Here is a 22,678-nt window from a genome sequence, read left to right as displayed (position 1 = left end):
GGGGGGACGGGACTCCTGCAGTCCCGGCCTCTCCCAGCTGGAGGCGCTCTAGGGAATGGTACAACAGCACTGGCTGCAGGGGAGCTCACAGCTCCTGCAGTCCCAGCCTCTCTGAGCAGGAGGCAATAGAGGGACTGGTGCAGGCGTACTGGCTGTGGGGGGGGACTCCTGCAGTCCCGGCCTCTCCCAGCTGGAGGCGCTCTAGGGAATGGTACAACAGCACTGGCTGCAGGGGAGCTCACAGCTCCTGCAGTCCCAGTCAGACTCATTCAGCAGGAGTTCATTTTTCAGGGTCGCTTTAGGTGCATCTGTTTAAAACTTACCAAAATGAATGGAAACAACAGGCCAACCACAGAGAGCATCAGCCAGATGATGGAACCACAGATCATGTAGGCAGCAGGCCGGGACAACTGATCAAAGATCTCCGTGGGCATGATTCCTGTCACACCCGCTGGAAGAGAAGAGAAAAGGAAACTTTGTATTTACAGCCAGGTGTAGGAAGGTTGATTTAAGGATATTTTGCTGCTGCCAAGTGTTCTCAAAAAATAATTCCCTCGTTTATCTTGTTTGCTTGTCTTGACTAGCTTGTAAGCGCCACAGAGCAGGGATTCCCTGTTATATGGATCTGAACAGCGCTGCGTATGTCAAACATCAATTAGTAGTAGTATTCTGGACCAGTGGGGTGAACGGCTGTAGGTGGATCTGTTCCTGCTGTAATCCATGCTTTCTATCCGGAGGCTACATTCTGCCTACTCCTGGCACAGTTGTAAATTATGTTTTATGAGGACGTGAGCGCGCCCAGTCAGGGCTATGCTGGGAGTCCCTTCAAGATATCTATGGCAGCTGCTGCCTAGGGAAAGACTGAGAGCAGGTTTTCAGGTCTGGAAGGGTTAGGAAATTAGGCTGTAGACTCAAGGGAATGAAAAGAGGATGCGGCTGACCTGGCCCAATTCCAAAGCTCAGGATATAGGCAAAGATGCAGGCCATGCTGAGGTAGGGCATCCAGCTGATGCGATCCTACAGGCAAAGAAAGGAAGCAGCTCAGAACCAAAAAGTCCTTCTCTATAATCAAAACATAGATCGTATCATTCCTGCTTCCCCCCCCCCCCCCCCCCCACCATTTCAAGCCCTGCTGACAGGATGTGGCCAGCACCCAAGTCTTGGTCAAAGGTCATACAATGACTTAAGGCTCTGGGCTCTTGCTTTGTCACTCTTTTAGTCAGCAGCGGTGCAGTGCATTGTGGGAGAGCCGGCTCAGGAATAACCTCTGAACTCCTGTCTCTCTATAGCGATGGCCACCCGCCCTTCAGTCCTTCTGCCTCTCTGTGAAAGGAAGATGGGGGAACTGTGCTGCTCAGGCAACCACTGAGTGCCACTTGGCCTTCCAACTTTCCCTCAGAAACAAAATAAGAACACATTCGGGCCGATACAGTAAACGGTGCGGGAGAGCGGGCAAGCGCCCACTCTCCCGAAGCACGCCCAGGTCACTCTCCTGGGCACGCGATTCAGGAAAGAAAGTCATGCAAATTAGGGCCCGCAGTAAAAAGGAAGCGCTAGGGACACTAGCGCATCCCTAGCGCCTCCTTTTTGACAGAAGCGGCAGCTGTCAGCGGGTTTGACAGCCAACGCTTAATTTTACCAGCGTCGGTTGTCAAACCCACTGAGAGCCATGGGTTCGGAAAATGGACGCCGGCAAAATTGAGCATTTGTTTTCCAACCCGCGGGCTGCGGGCAGATTTTTTATTTTTTTTAATTCTTGGGGCCTCCGACTTAATATCGCTATGATATTAAGATGGAGGGTGTACAGAAAAGCAGTTATAAAAAGCTGTAAAAGAAGATTATGCCCCAATAAATAAGCCACCTAATCAAATTGAAAGCTTTTAAATACCTGCTGGGATAAAGCGACCATGAATATGATAGCCCAGACCGACATGAGGCTGTAGCCACCAAGAACCAGTGCCTTCCGCCCAACACGTTCAATGAAGAGGTTCTGGAAGAAACCATCATGGGATACGGCAGAGTTACAGCATGGTCAGATGTCTGCAGCCTCCTATTCCACCAGGACTGCCACAAGCTGGCCCAAAGCTTGCCACTTTAACTGCTCCTGTCAAAGCAGTTATTTATGACAGCAAGGAAAACTAGATCTGGATCCATGCTGGATCACTTCTGAGTGTTTCGCATTACTACAATACCTACAGTACCTCAACATAATCCGCTTTGACCTGTCTGAAAGGTGAAATATAAATCAAATAAAGAAATGCATTAAATAAAAATACTAGATGGTGCCATCCAAAGCACAAACACCATTCCCTGATTTCCAGTAATCTGCCATCACAGAAGGGTTCGTTCATCCCTTCAGTGTACAAGGAGATTACTTCTTCGCCTCACTCTGTATTTACTGCAAAGAGGAGGCAATGCAGATAGAGGCAGTACACAACATGTCCTGCTCCCCCCGACACCTGTACACACTATGCCACCTACCGCCGACACCTGAAGAAAAGGGGGTACGTGACATGCTCCCCACTCATCTGAAGACACAGGGTGTATGTCATAGAGTGTGTGTGTAACATGCCCCTGTCACTGACACCTACAGACAGGGGGATTATATAACATACCCCCCTCACTGACACCTGCAGACAGGGGGATTATATAACATGCCCCCCTCACTGACACCTGCAGACAGGGGGATTATATAGCATGCTCCCTCACTGACACCTGCAGACAGGGGGATTATATAACATACCCCCCTCTCTAACACCTACAGACAGGGGGATTATATAACATACCCCCCTCACTGACACCTACAGACAGGGGGATTATATAACATACCCCCCTCACTGACACCTGCAGACAGGGGGATTATATAACATACCCCCCTCTCTAACACCTACAGACAGGGGGATTATATAACATACCCCCCTCTCTAACACCTGCTGACAGGGGGATTATATAACATGGCCCCCTCACTGACACCTGCAGACAGGGAGATTATATAACTTGCTGCATCACTGACACCTGCACACAAGGGGATTATATAACATGCCCCCCTCACTGACCCCTGCAGACGGGGATTATATAACTTGCTCTGTCACTGAGACCTGCAGACAGGGGGATTATATAACATGCCCCCCCTCAGTGACCCCTGCAGACAGGGGGATTATATAACTTGCTGCGTCACTGACAGCTGCAGACAAGGGGATTATATAACATGCCCCACTCACTGACCCCTGCAGACAGGGAGATTATATAACATGCCCTCCCCACTGACACCTACAGACAGGGGGATTATATAACATGCCCCCCTCTCTAACACCTACAGATAGGGGGATTATATAACATGCCCCTGTCACTGACACCTGCAGGGAGATTATATAACGTACCCCCCCCTAACACCTACAGACGGGATATATATAACATGCCCCCCTCACTGACACCTGCAGACAGGGGATATATATAATGTGTTACTGCATGATGCTGACATGCTTACACAGGTTATGGATGTGAGGAGTTCGCAGCATCCCGTGCCAATGACCACATACTGGATTTTCTCGTATGAAATTCCAGCCTCTTGGAACACGTAGGAAGCGTAGAAATACATCTGGGAAGAGAAAAGAAATGGGCTGGACTTTCAGACACAAGGGCAAGGGCCAGGGTGCATTAGCAAAGCTATTGCTTGGGGAAGGCAAAGGGGCTGTATCCTGTTTTAGGTTGTGGTGCTCTGCTAATCATGGAAATATTTCTTTACAGAGCGGGTGGTGGATATTTATTTATTTATTTATTTATTTAACTGTCTCCCAGTGGAAGTGGTGGAGACAAAAACTTTCTCTGAATTCAAGAAAGCCTGGGATAAATGCAGGGGATCCCTGAGCATGCTGTTACTTGGATGGAAGGACAGACTGAATGGGCCATACACTGTCTTTTTCTGCTGTCACGTTTCTATGCTTCTAAGGCATTTTTGGTGCTGCCCCACTTACCGAGTCATTACCACAAAGCTGCATGGCACTGCTCAGGACAATGATGGTCATTAGCTGCCATCTTAAGGAGGGATCCCGAAAGAGATCCCACAGCCTTCTGGCCCGTCGCCCTTTGAGAGCAGCCTGCTCAGCTAACATCTCCTCCATCTCGCTGCTGAGGTTGTCGCTGCCTCGCAATCGCTGTAATGCTGCAAGAGAGGAATACATTTCTATCTCTCCAGGAAAATTAGTTTCTTACCTGCTAATTTTCGTTCCTGTAGTACCACAGATCACTTCAGACTCCTGGGTTTTGCCTCCCTGCCAGCAGCTGGAGACAGAGAAAGTTTTGCAGACACTGCCACATAATCTGGTGTGCCACCTGCAGGCCTTCAATTTTGATAAGTGCCCAAGCCAAGATAGCAACAATAACAATACCAACAATGAAGTAATATTCCCCTGAATGAGCAGTGGGAAGTGGCAACTTAGAACAGATTTATTTATTTATTTATTTAAAATTTTTATATACCGGCATTCATGATACAATCACATCATGCCGGTTTACATAGAACAGGGGTGTACAAAGAACAAATGAGTAACCTATTAGTGAGGAGGAAGCAGTTACAAATAACAAGGTACTAGAACTGGGAGTAGAGAAGAAAGGGAGAGGATAACATTAGATAAAGATATTTACATTAAATTAACATTTTTACAATGGGAGGTAGTTCAACAGGCTGCAAGGGTTAATCTTGCAGATAACCTTGCCCACACTAAAAATGTGCAGGACTCACAAAACCTGTGCTATTCTTCAGATTAATTACAATAACAGATCGAGCGGACTCTCCAAATCTCCCTTCCTCATCTGGGTGGGACTCTGGACTGATCTGAGGTGCTACAGGAACCAAAATTAGCAGGTAAGAACCAATTTTCCTTTCCCTGGATGTAGCCAGATCAGTCCAGACTCCAAAGCTTCCCTAAATGGGGTGGGACTGCGAGTCCCACTCGAAACACACTCTCACCAAAGCCCATGGCCTCTGGGGCCTGGACATCCAAATGATAATGCCCTGCAAAAGTGTGCAATGACTTCCAAGTAGCCACCCTAAAAATCTCTTGCAGTGAGACTTGCTGACATTCAACCCAGGAGGCCGCCTGGGAATGGGTAGTATGAGCTCTTAACTCCGCAGGAATAAGACGACTCTGACAGATGTATGCTGAGCCTATGGCTTCCTTTAACTACCGTGCAATTGTGGCTTTTGACGCCTTATAATCCTTTTTTGCACAACTCCATAGCACAAAAAGATGATCCAACAACTGGAAGCTATTAGTGACCTTAAGATACCACAACAATGCACGCTTGACATCCAAGAGTTGCAACTCTCTCACATGAGGTGCCATAGCATCCAAATTTGGAAAAGCTGGGAGCTCCACCGACTGACTTAATTGGAATGACAATACCACCTTCGGCAGAAAAGAAGGAACCGCCCTGAAGGAGACTCCAGAATCCATAATCCTCAAAAAAGGGTCCCTACATGACAAGGCTTGAAGTTCCGAGACCCTTTTATTGGAACAAATTGCCACCAAGAAAACCACCTTTGAAGTGAGATCTTTCATAGTAGCTCTTCTAAGGGGCTCGAACGGCCCTGCACACATGTTGTTAAGGACTAAGTTAAGGCTCCAAGATGGACACAACTTCTGAACCGGAGGACACAAATGCTTCTCCCCCCGGAGAAAATGCACCACATCCGGATGTGCAGCTACAGCCGTGCCCTGCCTCAAATACAGCCTAAAGCTGTCACCTGAGCTCTAAGGGAGTTAAAGGACAAACCTTTCCCCAACCCTCTTTGTAAGAAGGTCAGAATATGTGCTATGGAAGCTCGCATAGGGTCAACCCTCTGCTCCGAGCACCAAGCCTCAAAAACTCTCCAGACCCTCACATATGCTAAGGAGGTGGAAGTCTTTCTAGCCTGCAAGAGTAGAAATAACGTCCTCATAATATCCTTTCTCCTTTAAGCATTTCCTCTCAAAGGCCAAGCCGAGAGACAGAAGCAATTCGCCTGATCTGAAAATAGGGGACCTTGGCGCAGAAGCTTTGGCAGATGAGCGAACCTCAATGGTAAGTCCACCGCTAGATTGATTAGATCTGCAAACCAAGGCCTCTGAGGCCACTCCGGAGCCACCAGAATTACGTCTCCCGGATGAATCTCCACATGCCACAATATCTTGCCCAACAGTGGCCACGGCAGAAACAAATACAACAGAATGTCCCGTGGCCAAGGAAGAACCAAGACACTGACCCCTCTGCTATGTGCTCTGTTCTGTGACTGAAGAAGCGGGGTGCCTTGGCATTTTGCTGAGATGCCATTAAATCCATGCGGGGTCTGCCCCATCTGCAATGGATAAGGCGCATTGTTTCCTCCGACAACTCCCACTCTCCGGGATCTAGCTGTTGTCGGCTGAGATAATCTGCTTGCACATTGTCGGACCTGGCTATGTGAGAAGCCGCTATAAACGCCAGATGCTGCTCTGCCCAGCAGAACAGCTCCCCAGCTTCCTAAGCCACCGTTTGATTCTGTCGGTTGATGAAAGCCACCGTTGTTGCATTGTTTGACAAAATCCTGAATGGACAGCCGCAGAAGAGAGGTAGAAACGCACGCAGCGCTAACTGCACTGCTCTCGTCTCTAAGTGATTGATAGACCACGACGCTTCCTTCACCGACCACTGGCCCTGTACCGACTGAGCTTGGCAGACAGCTCCCCAACTGGAGAGACCGGCATCAGTGGTAACCACTATCCACTCAGGAACCTCCAAATCCACCCCGACACAGAACTGGTCCCAACCAAGCCACACGAGAGACTGGACCTGGCTAACTCCGTAAGAGGTAGTGGAAGTTGAAATTGCTCTGACAACGGATCCCACTGGAAAAGCAATGCCGCCTGCAGAGGACTCATATGAGCAAACTCCTAAGGAACCAGCTCCAAAGTGGACGCCATGGAACCGAGAACCTGAAAGTAATCCCAAACTCCTCCAACAACCTGTGAACTTGTGAATGCAATTTGACAATGCGCTCTTCGATGAGAAAAACTTTCCTCACCCTGGTATTGAAACGCACATCCAGTGCGTTTCAATACCTGCGATGGGGAGAGATGACTCTTGGACAAATTCACTATCCATCCCAAGAGTCGCAAGCGCTGCAGCACCAAGTCCACTGCCTGTCTGCAAAGGGCCGCTCAAATGAGCCAGTCATCCAGATATGGGTGAACCAACACGCCCTCCTTCCTGAGAGCTGCCACAACCACCACCATCACCTTGGTGAAAGAGCTTGGAGCTGTTGCCAGACTGAACGGAAGGGTGTAAAATTGAAAATGCATCCTGAGGATCATGAACCAGAGAAACCTCTGATGGTCCAGCCAGATCCTTATGTGCAAGTGCACCTCAGTCAAATCCAAGGAAGCCAAGAACTCTCCCTTGCGCACTACTGCAATGACAGAGCGCAGAGTCTCCATCCGAAAATGAGGAACTTTGAAAGCCACGTTTACTTTCTTTAAGGCCAAAATTGGGCAAAAGGTCCCCTCCTTCTTTGGAACTACGAAATAAATGGAATAGTGTCCCGTCCCTCGTTCCTCTAGGGGGACGGGAGTAATGGCTCCCAGCATCTGTAGGTGGCTGATGGTTTGCTGTACCACCTGCCTCTTTTCCACGGAAGCGCAAAGGGAGACCATGAACAGGTCCCTTAGCGGACGAGCAAATTCTAAACTGTAACCTTGTCTTATCACGCTTAAGACCCACTGGTCTGACATTATCTTGGCCCACTCCTCATAAAAAAAGAGTCAACCGACCCCCTATGACCAGAACTGAGGAGTGGGCTGGCTTCGTTTCATTGTGCGGATTTGGCTCCTCCAACACCCTGGCCAGAGCCCCATCCCTGTTTGGCTTTCGGCCTCAAAAGGGCTGGTTCCAGGACTGCTGCCTCCCCGAGCTCTGCCTCTGGGCTCCTCCTGAACCCCTTCTTTGCCAAAAATGCTTATTCCCTCAAAACCGAGAATGCAAAGGAAAGGAACCTTTTGCCCCTTTAGGCTTATCCTCAGGTAACTTATGTACTTTATTCTCCCCCTAATGCTTTATCAGCTCCACCTTCTCCAAAAAGCAGCTTTCCCTTGAAAGGCAATGCTCCTAACTGAGACTTGGACGAAACATCTGCCGACCAGTTTCGTAACCAAAGAAGCCTCCTGGCTGAAACTACTAGAGGAAGTCCTAATGAGGTCATACAACGCATCGGCTCCATAGGCAACCACAGCTTCCAGCTGCTCTGCCTGCTTTGCCTCTAAGACAGTCATAGCCTTGTCAACCTGCAACTGCTGCACCCATCGCAGCCCAGCCCAAAGCATAAAACTGCTGCACACCACAGCACATATGCTGAAAGCAGACAACTCAAAACCCTTTTTAAGATGGACCTTGAGTTTCTTATCCTGCAAATCCTTCAATGCTGCAAATCTGGCCACCAGAATAGTTGTATTCTTGTAACTGCCATCCACCTTTGGAACTCTCAAGATTTCCAGCCTGTCCTCAGGCAAAGGATATTTATTTATTTTATTTATTTTTAATTTTTATATACCGACATTCTTATATCAAATGCAAATCATACCGGTTTACATAAAACAGAAAAAGCAGGAAATATATTTCCATAGTCAAATACAATGAACATTTATAAAAAATTGTTAACAAGCCATAAGGTAAGAACTTGGAAAAAAAGTTAATTAACAGAAAAAATAAATGAAAGAATTTTAAATGAAGCAGAAAGGGTTGCACGAAGGGGTGCACAAAGGGGAGAACCCCTTTGTCGTGCCCCTTCGGCACGCGATGCACGGCGCGCGGCGCCTGGTGGTGAGGCACTTTTCAACTGCCGACGGAGCTCTCAGTGACGTCGGGGGGGGGAGCGTGGTCACACATCTCACCATTTCCCCTCACCTCCTGATGTTAGTTTCCTTTTTTTTTTTTTTTTTTGTTTTCAAGTTGCTGTTAACTTCTTGCGGGGGCCCGAGGATGGAGGGTGGCCTCCCTGCTCGCAGGCGCCTGGTGGTGAGGCGCTTTTCAACTGCTGATATAACTTATCCATCGCTCTACATACCTTCAAGCCAGTCTCCGGAGTATCCCATGCCCTGACCACCAACTTTTTAACTGACTTATGGAAAGGAAAAGCCTTCGCTGGACCCCTTAAGCCATCCACATCCTCCTGATCAAACTCCTCCTGCGGAATGTTTATTCCTAACTCTACAAGGACATAGGAGATCGGGAGCCCAACTCTTCCCTGTGGAACAGACGAATCACCTTTGGGTTGTCTTCCTCTACAGCCGGACATTTCCCTGGCCCCTCGTCCAGATCCTGTCCCCCCCAGGGAAGGATTCGCCTTTGGAGGGCCTTCTCCAGATGGAACTTGGTCTTCAGAGCCATCAGAGAAAATGTAGCGGTCCCCTGCGGGGGCATCCGAAGGACTCGCCGAACCCTGGTAGCCCCAGAAGCCCCTGAAAGCCTGGACTTCTTCCTGGGCTGCAGACCTACCAATGCCTCCTGTTTGGAACCATGCCGCTCCGCGGCTTTCCAGGCCAATTAAACCTTGCGCAGCAAGAGAACGAAATCGGATGAGAAAATGGAAGAATTATCAGAAACCCCCCCCATGAAGTCCTCGTCCTCCCCCGACTGGACACCCCCAGGCATCTATGGGGCTCATATCAGCCGAGGACAGCGGTGGAGGGAGATCCCTCTCCCCCACCCCCGGCAGCCTCTGAAGCAGCCGCGAAGGTAGCCAAGTTGGCTGCCATTCCCACACTAACCGGGAACAGATCCACTGCTTCCCCCGACGCAGCCGAGCACCTCCCAGGCCCGCGCTGCAGCCCTGAAGCCACCGAGGTCGTTTGCAAACTCCCCTCTCCCCCAGAGAGGCATTGGGAACACAGGCCAGCTCGAGAGAGGTGCGCAAGCGTCTCACCATACGCAGCATGCTACAGTCCACCCAGACTGCAAGTACCGGCAAACGCCTAAGGAAACTAAGCCGTGAGAGCTGCTGGAGCTGAGCCCCTGTCTGGCGTCAGCCCCGCTCTGCCTCCGATGACAGGAAAGGAAAAAAATAAACACTTTTTTGTTTTTTTAAACTTTACCCAAAAAGACAAAAAACACTTCCCTAAAATTAAGAGTTGCAGCAGGCTCTGCTATTCCTTCTGGAGGAGAGGGAACTGGCTCCACCAGCTTTCTGCCTCTGGCATTGAAGGACTGAGCAAACTAAGAGTCCCCAGCCCCCTGCTTGTCCACCTCAAAACCAGGAGGAATGGTCCCACCAGGACCTGGGAGGAAATTCTCCAATCTTCTTTTTCTTTTTTTTTAAAACAGGTTCAGACTGCAGGTTTTGTACCTCCTCCATCTGCTGGAGACAGAAAAATACTGAGGGACTGCAGGAGGCACACCAGGTTAAGTAACAGTGTCAGTAAAACTTTCTCTGTCTCCATCTTCTGGAAGAGAGGCAAAACCCAGGAGTCTGGACAGTTCTGGGTACATACAGGAAACATGGGACCATGTTACGAAACTAATGTCCATCCAGCTTCCTCTGACTGCACTTCCTGACGTGAGCCAAGGACGCAGAACAGCTGCGCCCCACTACCTCCAACTCTTCTGTGCTATGTCCGGAGAGACGGAACGTCAGGGTGTGCCTGACTGTGGACAAGTTATATATTGTATCCCGCTTAGAGTGCTTTGTGCAATCAAGTATGTTAAAGAAATCAAACAAAGTCCCAGGAGATACAATCAGAGACCAAGACAATTTAGCAGTAAAGCCCAGAAATAGACACAACTGAACAGACTAAAAAACCTCCAAGTGCATCTTCATATGTTACCTGCATATATCTATATATGTTCCACTTTATGAGCTGCAGAAGGAGGCGCTCTTTGGCACAACACAGATATTAAGAAGGACACTAGCAGTACATCTGAGAGGTTGCGACTGCGCTCAACAAACTCTGGCAAAAGAACAAATAATGATTTTATTTATGAAATTGTAACCAAACTTTATTGGCACCTGTTAGAATGTACGATATCCTACATTTACTTACCTTAGTCTATGTGCCTATTTGTAAACCGTTGCGATGGTATATAACTTAGCGACGGTATAGAAAAGTTTTTAAATAAATAAAATAAATAAATAAGGTTCATTCCTGTCACTGGATGAACACAACAAACTCATCAGGAGGCAGTCCCCAAAAGGAACTGGTCTGGCAGGGGTCAGGCGATGCGCATCAGACAGCAAGGCCGCAGGACTAACCAAACTACTACATCTCCACCACAAAGCCACTCCTGAAAGGGGCATCAGCTGTAAATTTCCATGAAAGCCAAAGAAGTATCAATTATTTATTTTAAATATATATATATATACCACCTTAGCCAAGGGTTGAGGTGGCTTACAATCAGATACAACCATATTCCAAATAAAATAACAGCAGCAATAAAAAAAAACAACAGAAAATTTTGAGACAAAAAGATTCAGTGGCCTGAACACATTAACCTCAGCTTAGTGATTTTTTAGCTAACAGCCCGGGACATCCAGTCACTGCCCCCTGAACTGCCCTGGGACACCGGCTCCTTATCTCAGACCTGCCTCTTGGAATCTCAGCTGGTTGCTGCAGAGCTGTGCCCGGGCCCTCAGACCTATACAGCGGGATCTCAGCAAATCTCCCTCAGCTAGGATGACCCGAGGGCAAGCCTCAGAGAATCCCTCACCTTTCTCTCCTGCAGCAGAACAAGGAGTGAGGAACACACGAGAGTCAAAGAGCAGCCAGTCCACCATCAGGGTGAGAATGTTGAGTAAGAAGGGGGGTGAAGGAAGCAGGCCGGGGAGGAACACACTGTGCTCACCACTCATGCAGGACTCCATGTCTCCTTGGTCAATGAGCAGATACCTGGGGCTCTCCGGGAGCCAGGGCAGAGCGATGAGCTGCAGGACACTTGGCACGGCATTGCTGGCCAGGAGCACAGGCCAGTCTTCTTCACTTCCCAAGATTTCTCTGCAGGAAATTGAGATGAAAAGAGCAGAAATAATTCAGTTTGAAATGACCAAAGTCCAACTTTATTACAAAAAAATAAAGTATTTTAAAGCTATGTGAGGTTGAAATTATAAGCTGGGGGGCCCGGCTCTGAAACATAGAAACATAGAAATGACGGCAGAAGAAAACCAAATGGCCCATCTAGTCTGCCCAGCAAGCTTTTGCACTTTTTTTTTCTCATACTTATCTGTTACTCTTGGCCCTTAGTAACCTATTTGGTTCTATTTCCCTTCCACCCCCACCATTAATGTAGAGAGCAGTGTTAGAACTGCATCTAAATGAAATAGCTTAATTAGTTAGGGGTATTAACCACCACAATAAGCAAGCTACACCCATGCTTATCTGTCTACCCAGACTATGTAATTCAGTCCTTGTTGGTTGTTGCCTGTATATAGATCCACCTTTCTACATTCCCCCCTGCCGTTGAAGCAGAGAGCCATGCTGGCTATGCATTGAAAGTGAAGTATCAGTCTTGCTCCCCTGCCGTTGAAACAGAGAGCTATGCTGGATATGTGTGAAGTGTCAGACTTTCTCTCTGGTACTTATTTTGGTCGTTTCCTGGGAAGCTCAAGGCAGTTACACAGAAGAAGCAGGGAGGGGTGTTTGTGTATACCGGGAGGGGGGGAAGGTTCTGACTCATTCAGCAGCCCTGACAAAAGCTTCTGAGGCAGCGAGCAGCCCTTGAACCTTAGAAAGGCAGTGGTGGCCCCAGAGACACTGAAATTAAGGGTTTCCAACAGATCTCCAGCCACACTCTCTGTCACGGATCCGGGCGCACTCAGTCTTTCTGGTAGTGAGGTGGCAGATCACCTGAATAGTTATCTGTAATCCACATAATCTGACAGCACCCAGCCATTGTTCTCCTCCCCATGACATTACCTGAGCCCAATCACCTGACCCATCACCAGTCCGAAGGCTGTGAAAGATGCTGAGGTCAGCGCCACTGCTCCACGCAGTTTCTTTGGAGCACTTTCCCCAAGGTACATGGGCTGAATGTTCATACTCACACCTGGACAACAGAGACAGATACAGATTGCATTTTGTACCCTTAAGATAAGGAAAGGAAGGCTTGCTTCTGGAGGCAGCGCAGCTGGGCCAGGTGGTGTGAGGAAGCGGCAGAACAAGCCTGCCCACATCCCCTGACAAACCACATTCAGTATCTAAACGAATCCCACCTCACTGACAAGTCTGTTCTACGCATGGCATGGCCGCAACTATTCCGCAGATCTTACATCACTAGCCCCCGAGAACATGCGTTTAATATGCTCTCATAGTCGTCTAAGGGGGGGGGGTCATCTCCCATACAATTCCCAGATCAGGCCCTGTGCAGCGGAACACATGACCCAAATGTCTGCAGTGACCAGACCCTTTCACTCCTCGACATGGACACTAGGAAGCCACAGACAAAGTCAGCATTGATAATGGTCATTCTGTGTGCTCAGCGCCAAAAATGATTACCAGGGCTGAAAAGCATCCTCCAAGCAAGTAAAGGGAACCGCACTGCACCCAGCAAAACTTCGCTCTCACTCTACCCACCCCAGGCACGCGGCACTTACCAGAATTAATGCCAGCAAAGACTCTCCCCAGCGCAATCATCTCGAAGGAGTTTGCACTCCGGCTAAATCCAGACAGGAGCGCAGCAATGATCACAAAGAAGTTATTCAGCAGCAAAGACTTCTTCCTTCAAGGGTGGAAAAGAGGACAAGTCAGCGTTACTCTCCGAAGCATCACTTACGTTTCAGGACCATATATCAGCGGGCCAGACTGGGGCACAGGGGGATAAACTGGGCAAGAATCTAACTTAGGGATTTGCAGGGCAGGAATAAAAACATAAATTACTGTGACTGCAGGGTCTGCTGTGAGCTCTTGAAATTCAAGCCTCTTCTCTGATCTGAGGCAGCTCACATCGGCCTGTGGCAGTTTTACAGAATCTCTTGAAAGGTTCAACCTCTAAAGGAAAATTGGTTCTTACCTGCTAATTTTCGTCCCTGTAGTACCACAAATCAATCCCAGACTCCTGGATTTTGCCTCCCCTCCAGCAGATGGAGAGACAGAGAAGGTTTTACTGAAACTGACACATAACACGAGGTGCCACCTGCAGTCCCTCAGAATTGATATGTACCCAAACCAAAACCGAAATAACATCCCCACACTAAAAACATGTAGGGCTAACAAAACCTGTGCCATTCTTCAGAGTAATCACAACGACAGACCAAGCAGACTCTCCAGTTCTCCCATTCCTCCAGTGGGCGGGACTCTGGACTGATCTGTGTGTCTACAGGAACAAAAATTAGCAGGTAAGAACCAATTTTCCTTTCCCCGTATGTACCCAGATCAGTGCAGACTCCTGGGATGTACCAAAGCTTCCCTAAATGGGGTGGGATCTCGAGAGTCCAGCTCAAAGTACATTCTCACCAAAACCCATGGCCTCTGGGGCCTGGACATCCAAACAGTAATGCCCGGCAAAAGTGTGCAATGATTTCCAAGTAGCCACTCTTCAGATCTCTTGTGGCAAAACTTGCTGACACTCGGCCCAGGAGGCTGCCTGAGAATGGATAGAGTGAGCCCTGAACCCCTCCAGGACAGGGCGACCCTGACAGATGTACACAGAGCCAATAGCTTGCTTCAACCACTGCGCAATTGCGGCTTTTGACGCCTTATGACCCCTTTTTTGCACCACTCCATGGCACAAAAAGATGATCTGACAAGTGAAAGCCATTAGTGACCGTAAGGAACTGCAACGATGCACACTTTACTTGCAAATGCTGTAACTCTTTGGCCTGAGGCGCCGTAAGATCCAAACTGGGGAAGGATGGGGAGCTCCACTGACTAATTTAAGTGGAATGACGACACCACCTTTGGCAGAAAGGAAGGAACCGTCCTCAAGAAGACCCCCGAATCCAAAAATCTAAAAAAAAAGGTTCCCTACATGACAAGGCCTGAAGCTCCGAAATCCGGTGAGCCGAACAAATTGCCACCAAGAAAGCCAATCTTCAAAGTGAGATCTTTCATATATCCCGTTTCAAAGATTCAAACGGAGCCGCACACATGCTCTTAAAGGACTATGTTAAGGCTCCAGGAGGGTCAAGGTTTCTGAACCGGAGGACGCAAATGCTTTGCTCACCAGAGAAAGTGCACCACATCCAGATGTGCAGCTAGAGATGCTCCTCAACCCTTATCTTGAAGACAACCTAAAGCCGTCACCTGAGCCCTGAGGGAATTAAAAGATAAACCTTTTACCAAACCATTTTGCAGAAAAGCCAGAATATGTGCCATGGAGGCCCGCATAGAATCAACCCCTTGCTCCATACACCAGGCCTCAAAGACTCTCCATACCCTCACATATGCCAAGGAGGTGGAAGTCTCCCTAGACTGCAAAAGAGTAAGAACATAAGAACATGCCATACTGGGTCAGACCAAGGGTCCATCAAGCCCAGCATCCTGTTTCCAACAGTGGCCAATCCAGGCCATAAGAACCTGGCAAGTACCCAAAAACGAAGTCTATTCCATGTTACTGTTGCTAGTAATAGCAGTGGCTATTTTCTAAGTCAACTTAATTAATAGCAGGTAATGGACTTCTCCTCCAAGAACTTATCCAATCCTTTTTTAAACACAGCTATACTAACTGCACTAACTATATCCTCTGGCAACAAATTCCAGAGTTTAATTGTGCGTTGAGTGAAAAAGAACTTTCTCCGATTAGTTTTAAATGTGCCACATGCTAACTTCATGGAGTGCCCCCTAGTCTTTCTATTATCTGAAAGAGTAAATAACCGATTCACATCTACCCATTCTAGACCTCTCATGATTTTAAACACCTCTATCATATCCCCCCTCAGCCGTCTCTTCTCCAAGCTGAAAATTCCTAACCTCTTTAGTCTTTCCTCATAGGGGAGCTGTTCCATTCCCCTTATCATTTTGGTCACCCTTTTCTGTACCTTCTCCATCACAATTATATCTTTTTTGAGATGCGGCGACCAGAATTGTACACAGTATTCAAGGTGCGGTTTCACCATTGAGCAATACAGAGGCATTATGACATTTTCTGTTTTATTCACCATTCCCTTTCTAATAACTCCCAACATTCTGTTTGCTTTTTTGACTGCCACAGCACACTGAACCGATGATTTCAATGTGTTACCCACTATGACACCTAGATCTCTTTCTTGGGTGGTAGCACCTAATATGGAACCTAACATTGTGTAACTATAGCATGGGTTATTTTTCCCTTATATGCTTCACCTTGCACTTATCCACATTAAATTTCATCTGCCATTTCAATGTCCAATTTTCCAGTCTCACAAGGTCTTCCTGCAATTTATCACAATCTGCTTGTGATTTAACTACTCTGAATAATTTTGTTTCATCTGCAAATTTGATTACCTCACTCATCGTATTTCTTTCCAGATCATTTATAATATATTGAAAATTAAGGGTCCCAATACAGATCCCCGAGGCACTCCACTGCCCACTCCCTTCCACTGAGAAAATTGTCCTTTTAATCCTACTCTCTGTTTCCTGTCTTTTAGCCAGTTTGTAATCCATGAAAGGACATCGCCACCTATACCATGACTTTTTACTTTTCCTAGAAGCCTCTCATGAGGAACTTTGTCAAACGCCTTCTGAAAATCCAAGTACACTACATCTACCGGTTCACCTTTATCCACATGTTTATTAACTCCTTCAAAAAAGTGAAGCAGATTTGTGAGGAAAGACTTGCCTTGGGTAAAGCCATGCTGACTTTGTTTCATTAAACCATGTCTTTTTGTATGTTCTGTGATTTTGAGGTTTAGAACACTTTCCACTATTTTTCCTGGCACTGAAGTCAAGCTTACCGGTCTGTAGTTTCCTGGATCGCCCCTGGAGCCCTTTTTAAATTTTGGGGTTACATTGGCCACCCTCCAGTCTTCAGGTTGAATGGATGATTTTAATGATAGGTTACAAATTTTTACTAATAGGTCTGAAATTTCATTTTTTAGTTCCTTCAGAACTCTGGGGTGTATACCATCCGGTCCAGGTGATTTACTACACTTCAGTTTATCAATCAAGTCTACCACATCTTCTAGGTTCACCGTGATTTGGTTCAGTTCATCTGAATCATTAACCATGAAAACCTTCTCCAATACGGGTACCTCCCCAACATCCTCTTCAGTAAACACCGAAGCAAAGAAATCGTTTAATCTTTCTATGATGGCCTTATCTTCTCTAAGTGCCCCTTTAACCCCCCGATCATCTAATGGTCCAACTGACTCCATCACAGGCTTTCTGCTTTGGATATATTTTTAAAAGTTTTTACTGTGAGATTTTGCTTCTGTGGCCAACTTCTTTTCAAATTCTTTCTTAGCCTGTGTTATCAATGTCTTACATTTAACATGCCAACGCTTATGCATTATCCTATTTTCTTCTGTTGGATCCTTCTTCCAATTTTTGAATGAAGATCTTTTGGCTAAAATAGCTTCTTTCACCTCCCCTTTAACCATGCCGGTAATCGTTTTGCCTTCTTTCCACCTTTCTTAATGTGTGGAATACATCTGGACTGTGCTTCTAGGATGGTATTTTTTAACAATGACCACGCCTCTTGCACACTTTTTATCTTTGTAGGTGCTCCTTTCAGTTTTTTTCTAACAATTTTTCTCATTTTATCAAAATTTCCCTTTTGAAAGTTTAGCACGAGAGCCGTGGATTTGCTTACTTTCCCCTTCCAGTCATTAATTCAAATTTGATCATATTATGATCACTATTGCCAAGCGGCTCCACCATCGTTACCTCTCTCACCAAATCCTGTGCTCCACTGAGAATTAGATCTAAAATTGCTCCCTCTCTTGTCGGTTCCTGAACCAATTGCTCCATAAAAATGTCATTTATTCCATCCAGGAACTTTATATCTCTAGCATGTAGCTATGACCCCTTCAGAATAACCCTTATTCCTCAATTTCTCCCTCTCAAAAGCCAAGCTGCTAGACAAAAGCAAGCCACTTGATCTGAAAATATGGGGCCTTGATGCAGAAGATTCTGCAGATGAGCTAGCCTCAATGGACTGTCTACTGCTAGGTTAATCAAGTCTGCAAACCAAGGACACCTTGACAACTCTGGCGCTAATAGAATCACGTCGCCTGGATGGACCTCTATGCGCCGCAAGACTTTGCCCATTGGCAGCCAAGGCGGAAACACATACAGAAGGATGTCCTTTGGCCAAGGCAGAACTAAGGCATCTACTCCTTCTGCTCCCTTCTTTGACCGCAGAACCGCGGGGCCTTGGCATTGCAGCAAGTCGCCATCAGATCCATGAGCGGCCTGCGCCATCTACGACTGCTGAGGCACATTGCTTCCTCTGACAGCTCCCACTCTCCAGGGTTCAGTTGTTGTCGGCTTAGGAAATCCACTTGCACTTTGTCCATGCCCGCTATGAGAGGCCACTAACAGCGCCAGATGCTGCTTCGCCCAACTGATTAGTTCCTGGGCTTCCTGAGCTACTGCCCGACTCTTGGTGCCACCCTGTCAGTTGATGTAAGCCACCATCGTTACATTGTCTGACAAGACTCTCACAGGATTCCCCTCAACAGGGGCAGAAACACCTGCAGTGCTAAACACACTGCTCTCATTTCTAAGCGATTGATGGACCACAGTGCTTCCTCCACTGATCACTGCCCTTGTACAGACTGGCCCTGACACACAGCTCCCCATCCGGAGAGGCTGGCATCAGTGGTAATGACTGTCCAGACTGGGACTTCCCTTTAAAAGGTAATGCTCCCAACTGAAACTTGGATGAAACATCCACCGACCAATTCCTCAACCAAAGGAGTCTCTGGGCCGAAACCGCCAAAAGAATGACAGTATATAAAAAAATAAATATGATATATATATATATATATATATATATATATATATATATATATGACATCATGGTCCTGGATGAAGTCCTGATGAGATCATATAATGCATCAGCTCCATAGGCCACTACAGCTTACAGCCGCTATGCCTGCTTCACCTCAGAGTCAGACAAGGGCTTCTCTGCTTGCAACTGCTGCACCCAGCACAGGCCCGCCCTCAGCATAAAACTGCTGCATAACGCTGCTCGAATGCCAAGGGCAGACACCTCTTGAGGTGAACTTCCAGCTTCCTATTCTGAAGGTCCTTCACAGCTGTAGAACCGGCCACAGGAATGGTCATTTTGTTAGTAACAGCCGAGACCAATGCATCCACTTTTGGGACCTTCAGGAGCTCAAGCGTATCCTTTGGCAAAGGATACAACTTATCCATGGCTCTGCTAACCTTCAAGCCGGTCTCAGGAGTATCCCACTCCCTAAATACCAACTTCTTGACCGACCTGTGGAAGGGGAAAGGCCTTGTTGGACCTCGGAGGCCATCCATGACAGGGTCCACGTCTTCCTGATCCGATTCCTCTCGTGGGATATTTATACCCAATTCTTCCAGAACAGCGGGTATCAGGGCACCCAGCTCCTCCTTGTGGAAGAGCCATACCACTTTGGGATCATCCCTTTCCACAGCCGGGTTCTTTGCCTGTGCCTAATCTGGAGCCTGATCCACCAAAGCCAGATCTGTCTCCGGCAGGTCCTGCACCTGCGGATTCTCACCTTCTGAACCCTCAGAGGAGCTCTCCGCGGCAGTCGTCGGTGCCGGGCCTCTGGGACTCGCCGAACCCTCGTAGCCCCCGCAGCCCAAAAAGGTCTAGCACACTTTACCGGCCCTAGTCAGACCAACGCCCCCTGCTCAGCTTTACACCACCCCACAGCTTTCCTGGCCTTGTAAGCCCTGTGTAGCAGCAGGACAAAATTGGAAGAAAACGTAGAAGAGTCATCTGACTCTTCCAGGAGATCCTCTTCACCTCCTGACTTAGGCCCCTCCATGTCTTGACCTCCCCCGGTAGTCCTAACCACCGAGGATAAAGGAGGAGGGAAATCCCCCTCCCCGGCCTGTGAAGCAGCCACCAATGTGAACAAAACGGCCGCCATTCCCGCGCTTATTGGGAAGGGGTTTTCCACAGGCTGCATTGCTGGAGAGAGCCTCCCATGCTCGCAGCACCTGGCCAGAGTTGTTGCGACTGTCAACGAGGTGACCTCTCCCCTGGAGTGGCACCGATAGCATCGGCTGTCACGCGCACATATCCCCACAAACTGCACAGCTCAACCCACGCAGCATTGAAACAAGGTACCGAGCCGCGACAATTGAATAGCTGTCGGAGGAACCGGGGAATAAAGGCAGAGCCACCTGATCACCTATAAGAAGGGGTCAGCTTAAGTGCTTGCCATCCCACAACAATACCCCGACTCTCTTTCTTCCTTTTTTTTGCAGACTTTAATCAGGCTGAAACTGGCCAGAGAAAAGGCAACAAAAGCACTTTTCTGTAAAAACAAAAGACTGGCATCAGCCTCTGTCCATTCTCCAGGGTGAGGGAACTGGGACCACCAGTTTTCTGCCCTTTCCAGTGATGAAGGACTGAGCAACAAAGAGTCCCCCAACCCCCTGCTCTTCCGCCTCAAAGACGAGGGGAGATGGCCCCACTAGGGACCTAGCAACCCCCTGGAAGGCAATCTCTTCTTGCTCTTTTAGTCTTTTTCTTTTTTTTTAATTAATCTCAGACTGCAGCTTTGCACCTCCACCATCTGCTGGAGAAATAATGAGGGACTGCAGGTGGCACCTCGTGTTATGTGGCAGAGTCAATAAAACCTTCTCTGTCTCCATCTGCTGGAGGGGAGGCAAAACCCAGGAGTCTGGACTGATCTGGGTACATACAGGGAACACGTGCTAAGTAGAGGAGACCCTGACTTGGAAGACAGCCTGCATTCTGCCCCATCATGCAAAGACAGATCTGTTACTATTTGAACTCATAGAGCATGCGGTGCCATTCCTGCCCTCATCAGGGGACATCCAGAATGTCTTACCGTCCCAGCTTTATGGCCATAGGTCCAGCGAGGAGGGCACCAATTAATCCCCCCAGAGGGTACACAGACACAATGAAGGACCATATCAATGTAACCATCTTGCTCTCCAGAGCCAGGCCTGTACGCTTCAGCCATGTCTGATTCACAAACTTCTGAATGTGCTGCAATTTGAGAGACCAGAGGAAAAACAAAATAGCAAGCAAAGAGCTATGAACCCTTCGTACCCCATGCTCCAAACATTACTACAATTCAACCCACCTGACTCTGGGAAACAAAGGTTTAAAGTCTATTCCTCCAAAATACCAATTTTTCTAGAAGAGAACATTAAAATCTGGCATTTCAATTCATGATCTTCACAAATTAACAATTTGTGAACAATGCCACAAATCATGTCTGGAATAGTTATAATAAAAACCAACTTTATTTATGGATTCACCTTAAAACGTTTTTTATTTTTTGTAATTTTATTTATTGTTTTTTTAGAGACAGAAACCTCAGCACTGGTAAAACAGGTTAGTTAACCAAGTTTATTTGAAAACCAGTATTTTCAATCACGGGTTTCTATTTGTCTCTCTATTTTAGAAATTTCAATTAAAATTTTCAATTCCTGTTGCAGTGTGTCATGAAGAACTACCACATTATACTACTTTAATGGTAGAAAACATATGATTTTCATTGCTAAAAAGAGGCAATGAATTTTCACTGGTGCGGCAAACCGCTAACCAACTTCTTATAGGATTTCTCAGCAGCAGAGAATTTTTTAAGCCGCTGACCCGCACACTGCTTATAGGAATTTGGTCCAGAAACAATTTGTTAGTTTGAAGCCCATCATTGCTTATTTTATCAAAGGGACAAAATTATTTCTTAAATTCTTTGTCCTGAAAATAGTTGCACTTATCTTTTAGACTCGTGGCCGTTTTCTTTTTATGCCTGAAGCGAGTCTGTGCCAGTGAAGAAGGCTCTTATTGTGCATATTCTGAAGCCTGTCCCAAACATGAGGACTGTGAAAATCCAGAACCAAAGCCCCGTTTCAGGCAGTTTCCAACAGCCCTGGACCCCCTGCATGGTGAGGGCTCCTACTGCTTACCATGGTGGGAGCATTGATGATTGTAAGGTTGTAGCCATATTGAAAAGTTCCTCCAATCCCTGCTGCACACACAGTCAGAATCAAGATCCGGGCTTGAAGCTGAGGAAGGGAAGTAAACTGGTAAACTCTTGCTCATCTCAGTCTCTCACCTTTCCACATTCTCCTCCTTACTCCTTCAGCATGCATTGAAAATGTAAAATGTCCTCTCATATCTCCATCTTTCCTAGGAGTAGTGTTCTCAAATAGGAGTCAGGACAATACCCCCACCAGAGACAGTATTTATTTAAAAATGTATATATATCGCGTATCAAACATTTTCTAAGCAGTTACCCTTCACTGGCCTACACCCACACACATCCCTATTCCAGGAAGTGTATCTCTGATCCCTCACTGCATCCTGACATACCACCTCCATCTTTAATTCCTCACTAGGCCCTACTCCCCACGCCCACCCTTGTGATAGGCTGTGAACCCTGATACTCACTCCCAAGGGGCATGAAGTGACTTTCTTAACCCTCAACAGGCCCTGCCAGTACTCCCACTGGACAGGAAGTGACTCGTTGACCATTCATTAGGCCCTTACACACCCCTCTCTCTGACAGGCCACCATCCAGATGTGATTCTTTGATCCCTTATTGGGCCATGTTCACAGG

The 22,678-nt window shown here is 47.4% G+C and overlaps 1 protein-coding gene across 3 annotated transcripts in view; it reads right to left on the bottom strand.

Annotated features, from left to right (window-relative positions):
• SLC2A11 (solute carrier family 2 member 11) overlaps positions 1–22,678 on the bottom strand; it is a 37,967-nt gene that overhangs the window by 3,646 nt on the left and 11,643 nt on the right. For all 3 annotated transcript variants that reach the window (XM_029619288.1, XM_029619289.1, XM_029619287.1), the window contains exons 2-11: positions 22,026–22,124; positions 20,939–21,099; positions 13,592–13,716; positions 12,915–13,044; positions 11,848–11,996; positions 3,975–4,162; positions 3,488–3,598; positions 1,889–1,990; positions 942–1,017; positions 324–451 (exon numbers count right to left, since the gene is read on the bottom strand). In XM_029619288.1, coding sequence (XP_029475148.1) covers positions 324–451; positions 942–1,017; positions 1,889–1,990; positions 3,488–3,598; positions 3,975–4,162; positions 11,848–11,996; positions 12,915–13,044; positions 13,592–13,716; positions 20,939–21,099; positions 22,026–22,124 — 1,269 coding nt within the window. The remainder of the gene's footprint in view (positions 1–323; positions 452–941; positions 1,018–1,888; positions 1,991–3,487; positions 3,599–3,974; positions 4,163–11,847; positions 11,997–12,914; positions 13,045–13,591; positions 13,717–20,938; positions 21,100–22,025; positions 22,125–22,678) is intronic.

The sequence above is a fragment of the Rhinatrema bivittatum genome, chromosome 11 (assembly GCF_901001135.1).
Source record: "Rhinatrema bivittatum chromosome 11, aRhiBiv1.1, whole genome shotgun sequence".
Lineage (NCBI taxonomy): Eukaryota > Metazoa > Chordata > Amphibia > Gymnophiona > Rhinatrematidae > Rhinatrema > Rhinatrema bivittatum.
The sequence above is the reverse complement of the archived record's forward strand: the minus strand, read 5'-3'. Positions and strand labels throughout refer to the sequence as shown.